Source organism: Chiloscyllium plagiosum, chromosome 39 (assembly GCF_004010195.1).
Source record: "Chiloscyllium plagiosum isolate BGI_BamShark_2017 chromosome 39, ASM401019v2, whole genome shotgun sequence".
NCBI lineage: Eukaryota > Metazoa > Chordata > Chondrichthyes > Orectolobiformes > Hemiscylliidae > Chiloscyllium > Chiloscyllium plagiosum.
The window spans coordinates 10,663,627-10,669,874 of record NC_057748.1 but is presented as its reverse complement, the minus strand read 5'-3'; the positions used below and the strand labels follow the sequence as shown (position 1 = coordinate 10,669,874).

Genomic DNA, 6,248 nt, shown 5'->3' with positions numbered 1-6,248 from the left:
ATGGATCACTCACTTCCACTCTGACCTGAGTTGTGCCCCTTTGTAATCCTTCCCCAACTGTTGGGGCCCTGTCTGGATCTGTTCAAACCACTAAGGTTGCCCAGACACGAACCTTTCCTCATTAGAAAGGCAGTTGTATAGTGTATAATCCAGGGGTGATGCAGCTGGTCAAACCATTCTGCTTTATAAAAACAACTATCTACCTTCTCTGGTAGAAGCACCAACAGGAATTTAAGACAATCCAACTACTTGGAACCCAATGGACTCAATTGCAACATAATAAAGGAGCTGTTCCCATACCCACAACAGCCCAAAAATGCCCCCTTTAGCAAATGGTAAATACAAACTCTGCTTCTTGCTGGCAGGAGAGTTTTCAGAGCATTCATGTAAGAAACATCTGTTGAAGCATGGAACCTAGTTTCAGAGTAACAGCGTCTCTGCTACGAGCAGTTTCTGCCTGTTAAACCAAGATTGGAGAATAACTGGCCACTCCCCTGTCATTGTTTGAAGAAGCTATTGCCAGACATGGCAGCACCTCTGTCTTTATGACTCATCTTGAGGGGGACACAAACCAAGGATGAAACGAGCTGCTTAAGGAGTAGCATTAACATAACATTCAATTGTGAGCATGTTGGTTCAATGTATGAGTCAAATGGGTGTAAATCTAATGGTTTAAACTGCTCAAGTCAAACCAAGCATAGTGCTTTTCAGTTCACCCGTGGATGGTGTCACCAGCTTGATGTAATGGTTAATCAGCGTCGCATGAGGTTTTCCCTGTATTGGACTCTTCCTTAATCGAGTTACTCTTCTAATCACTCAGTTGCTTGCTTACAATTCAAAAGCTCCGTGCACAGGCTTTCCTCAGCAAACCCTGGGTCCCCTTTCTCTCATTCCATTCCACTCATTCCCTTCCATACTCTGATATGAACACATTCTACTGATCAAACGTATGGTACAGACAATCCCAACGATCTACAATTGCACAAAACTCTTTCTCCTGACTAAATTAGTGCCAGCAGTGTCCAACATCCACTTTTCTAGTTTAGCCCCAAATGAATAATGTAGTGCCTTGCAGCAGCCTCATGGTTACTTTCTCATTGAATGGCAGGGCTGGCTTGAGGGGCTGAATGGCCTACAGTCCGTGTTCTGGTATCAGTTTTGTATCTCCATGTCCTGGTGACTGGGTACTACCCTCTGGTTAATGGTGACTGGAGTAGACAGCACTTAGTACTCCAGTGGCTTTCCTTGTCATCCAACTGAACCCTCACCTTGTTAAAGGTTACAACTTCAGTTGGTTTCATGTAGAATATTTGAAATTTACCATCCTAGACCTGGTCTGCACAGAAACAGACCCTCTAAGCCACTCTTCCATGCCAGCCAGATATCCTGCATTAATATAATCCCATTTGGCACATATCACTCTAAATACCTCCCATTCATATACCCATCCAGTTGCCTTTGAAATGTGGTAATTGTACCAGCCTCCACTATTCCTTTGGCAGCTCATTCAATACAACACCTTCTGGAAAAAGCTGCCTCTTGGGTCCATTGATGTCCATCCCTCATGTTAACCCTGTGCTGTCTAGCTTTGGACCCCTACCATGAATACATCCCGCACTCTAGTTTCCTTTTTGAAGAGTTTGTCAATGTCTAATATCTTCCAATTCTAATGGTGTTAATGAGCAGAAACATGAATTTAGTGTTTCTCTCCTCTGCTGTACCAGACCTGCTGACCAACTCTCCAGCTGTTTAAGCTAAATTAAAACATGGATGTTGCATGTCCTCAGGAGGAAGCTGGGGTTAAGAGCTGCTGGCTCACTGGACAACCATGATATATTAAAATCATTTGAGAATGCAGAGGATTAATACCTGCTTGAATAGTCAGTCTGATTGAGGGCTAAATTAGTCTCAATTCTCCCAACTAGAATTGGGCCCAGTGATGTGCTAATGGGATGGAAATAGTTCTCTTTCAGATGTTGTACTTTGACCGGGATGATGTTGCCCTGCACCATTTCTCCCAGTTCTTCAAAGCTCAGTCCCAGGAGAAGCAGGAACATGCAGAGAAGCTGCTGAAATTCCAGAATCAGCGTGGAGGCAGAGTCCTCCTCCAGGATGTGAAGGTGGGAATGTTGGGGAGGGGAATGGCTACACTCGTGATGTGGCTTCAATCCATCAGTAACAAGGTTTGCTGAACCTGAAGGGGTGGGGGGAATATAAGGGCTGTTGCTGGACTTTCCCATCTGATCTCTTCCATCTCCAAGTCACAGCATAGAAACAGGCCTTTTGGTCTACCATATCTATGCTGACCAAACTACACTAATCCCATCTACCTGCTCTTAGTCATTATCCCACTGTGCTCGAGTATTTGAAGTATTTGTCCAGATGTTGCTGCAATGTCACTGGACTAGCTGCCTCCCCCACACTCAGGTGCTGCATTCCATATTTCTCAAGTTTCCTGAGATCCCACTAAACCCCTTCTCCTCAAACCATCCTCTGGACTTGAGGATGGTACTGGCACTGCACTGACTCAGTGCCAGTGACCCAGGTCCAATTCCAGCCTCTGGGAACTGCTCAGTTTGTACACTGCACAAAGATGTGCTGGTCAGTTTGGTCACGCTAGGTTGCCCAGTTTCCAGGGATACACAGGCTACATTTTTCTCTAAACAGGATTACAGGGATGGGTTGGGTCAGTGTGGACCCTCTGGATGGTTGATGTGGACAAATGGGCTAAATGACCTGCTTCATCCCACTGTCAGGATTCTGATTCTGATCCTTAACTGTCCTTTGTTTCCATGTTTCAGAAGCCAGAGAGGGATGAGTGGGGTAACGGTCTGCAGGCAATGCAGGTTGCCCTGGATCTGGAGAAGAATGTGAACCAGAGTTTGCTGGATCTACACCAACTTGCCACTGCCCAGACTGACCCTCATGTAAGCTTCACCACCTCCTCATTCTCATCATTGCCTGACCCTCAGGGCAGCACTTCACTGGTTGGTCTTTGTGGGTTTGAAATTCAATAATGCAACATTTGGGGAGATGTGATTTGGAGATGCCAGTGTCAAACTGGGGTGTACAAAGTTATAACTAACACCAGGTTATAGTCCAACAGGCTTATTCAAAGCTCTAGCTTCCAAACTATACTCTTTGACCACCTGAAGAAGGAGCAGTGCTTCTGAATAAATTTGGGGGACAATAACCTGGTGTTGTGATTTTTAACTTTGTCCAGATGTAACATTGTAACCACCAGTGTGCATCTGGAATGATCAATATTACAACTCTTAAGCAATAAGGTCAAGGAGGAACTTTGATTGTAATCTGGTGGGAGTGCTGAAGTGATATTGGCCACTGAATCCTCATTCAGGACCGTTGCAGTGGAATGATCACCATTCACCACAATACAACTCCGCTCCACTTAAATGGCAACATGTGCCAGCTGAAAGGCTGATTTATATTCAACAGTACAAAAGCTCTCGTTGCTAGATTTTTCAGGGTTGTCCAGAGCTAGCACTGCCCAGTCTGTTTTGCAGTGGGAATTGTAACATTGTCTTGGATTGTGCTAATGTAATGAGTTGTAATATTCCTGTGTTCCAGCTGTGTGACTTCCTGGAGACTCACTATTTGGATGAGGAGGTTGAGATCATCAAGCGACTTGGGGACTACATCACCAACCTGAAGCGTCTGGGAGCTCCTGAGAATGGGCTGGGAGAGTACCTGTTTGACAGGCTCTCGCTGGAGGACAGCAGTTAGTGGGGCCTGGGGTACTGTCTGCTCTTGTCTGAATGCATTACTGACTTCACTTGGACAATCTGGCTCCTCCCTAGGGAGAAGGAATGTTTGCAAGGATGTAATGACTGTACCACCTGAATGGAAATGAATAAAACCCTGTACGTACCTTACTGATTGTCCATCATTCCGATTACTGATCCTTCACTCACATTTGTTAGTGATTTCTGGAGAGCTTGATGCCAGTAAATCACTCTGCAATTTGGCTCATTTACTGGACTAAAACACCTGACCTCACTAAATGTATCCTCTTCACTCTTTCCCCTCTCCCTCTCCTCAGCCAACCCTCTGCACCCCATTGGACAGGAATAACTAGATGGAGCTAAAATTCAAGCTATCCTGCCCAGAATGTGAGGTTGGGTGTTTTACACTTTAGTTTAATACTCCATTTAATGATTCTTTTTGTCCAAGAATTATACTATTCTGGTCTATTGCCTACAGTTGTAGGCAAATCAGTGTGCAAGGAAGTTTGTGTTCCTCTTCAAAAGATCAACTTGAGATATCAATTTCCCTAGACACCCCACATCTTTGATTCCATGTTCGCTTCCAATTTCCCCATGAAGTGTTCACCCCAACATCAATGTCTTTAGAAGTACTCCACAACATGGACCCAAACTGCATGATCTGGGTGACAAGATCTGTTCACCTCTTCCTCCAGGCCTTGTTAGAGGTCCATCAGGCTGGATGGAGGAACCAGCTAACCTGGGAATGATATGATCCCAACCTGTCTCGTCTAACTCCTAATGGAACTCTAACATGACCTGGATATTCTAAATGCTGCTGTTTTCTTTACTTGAGCCTAGCCTCTGGAGCCAGTCAGGGTTCAAAACAGGACTAGCACAGAGGCCTGTAATCTTCACCCCTTGCCTTGTTACAGCCAGTAGCAGTGGGGTATGTCAACCAGTTCATTTATCTGTAGTGAGCCAAACATGCAGCTCCTGATGAGCACCTTGATTAAATACCCATTCTAGCACAACTAGGAGTCAATTGACACCAGGGGGAGCTTTTCCTAGCAATATTATCCTACTATATCTCCCTCACTTTTATGTACCTCCCTATCTGAAGACTCACTCCTAACACCGCTCCTGCACTTTCAATAGACTTCATGCCTGCCCACCTGTTTTAAAAAATTCTCAAGGTCAGGTTCGTAGGAGAGTAGTCTGACACAGAACAAACGACCAAGAGGCGAGTCTGCTAGAATATGAGCATTTTATTCCCCGCAGCGTCGCCACAACCAGGTCTCATACTTACAACGGGTCTGGCTTATACTCACTCTACATGTTACCGGAACTGGGAGCCGTCAGTTCTCGTAGAGCGGTTGCCAACAACCCACGCACATGTGAGGTTGATATCTTATACTCCAGATTGTAAGACCTTTTTAATGATACTTTTGTCAAAGAATTATACTTTTTTTTTTGGACTAATGCCTACAGTTTTAGGCAAACAGTGGGCAGGGAAGTTTCATACCTCTCGACCAAACATTCACTTCTCTAGACACCCTAAATCTTTGATTCCAAGTTTATTTCCAGATTAGCCCATCAAGTGTTCATCTCCACATCAATGTCTTTCTTTACTTTAGAAGGACTCCACAATTTGGAATCAAAAACTGCATGATGTGGGTGACCAGATCTGTTCATCTTTGTTATAGGCTTTGGGTGAGGTCCCTCAGGTTCTGGTTTCTACCCAGATGGTGGAACCAGCTAATGATAAGATCTCAATTTGTCTGGTTATAGAATTCCATTGGGAGCTAACATGACCAGGATATTCTAAATGCTACTGTTTTCTTTTACCTCTGAGCCCAGCCTTAGGAGCCCATTGGGGTTCAGACCAGCACAGGGGCCTGTGATCTTCACCCCTTGCCTTGTTACAGCCCTTAGCGCGGTACACAGAGTGGCTCATTTCTCTATAGGCTGAATCAAACATGCAGCACCTGATGAGCACCTTGATGAAATACCCATTCTAGCACAAGTAGGAGTCAATCCACAGCAGGGGAGTTCTTCCCAGCAGTAGCAAAGTTATCCCACTGTCTCTCCCTCACTTTCATGTACCTCCCGATCTGAAGACTCACTCCTACCACCGCTCCTGCGCTTTCAATAAACCTCAAGCCTGCCCACCCAGAGCTGGGATAATTCACTGCAGCCACACATTCCTGGGCCTCAGCTGAAGAAATTTTCCTGAACTGCATTGAATTCATACACATGCTCTCGTCATCGCCTACAGCTGAAATGAGCAGGATGACAGTGATCTGGGAATAATACAGCAATGCCTGAGGTGAGATGCTTCCATCTGATTTACTCTTGCTGCTAAAGTCAGCAGTTTGCAGTCCAAGCTGATCCTAGCTTCCTCCCAGCTTCCCATGTGCTGAAGGATTCTCCTGATGCAGTTTGATTTGACCCAGTGATGTTGAAGGAGCAGTGATTTCTCTCCAAGTTGGGGAGTGCTGTCATTCTGAAAGAAAACCTGGAGAT

General features: G+C 45.2%; 1 protein-coding gene across 1 annotated transcript in view; it reads left to right on the top strand.

Annotated features, from left to right (window-relative positions):
• The window catches only part of LOC122542233 (ferritin heavy chain A-like), a 38,921-nt gene extending 35,028 nt beyond the window's left edge, over positions 1-3,893 (top strand). The window contains exons 4-6 of the mRNA XM_043679753.1: positions 1,974-2,120; positions 2,802-2,927; positions 3,589-3,893. Coding sequence (XP_043535688.1) covers positions 1,974-2,120; positions 2,802-2,927; positions 3,589-3,744 — 429 coding nt within the window. The 3' untranslated portion in view covers positions 3,745-3,893. The remainder of the gene's footprint in view (positions 1-1,973; positions 2,121-2,801; positions 2,928-3,588) is intronic.
• Positions 3,894-6,248: the final 2,355 nt, after the last annotated feature.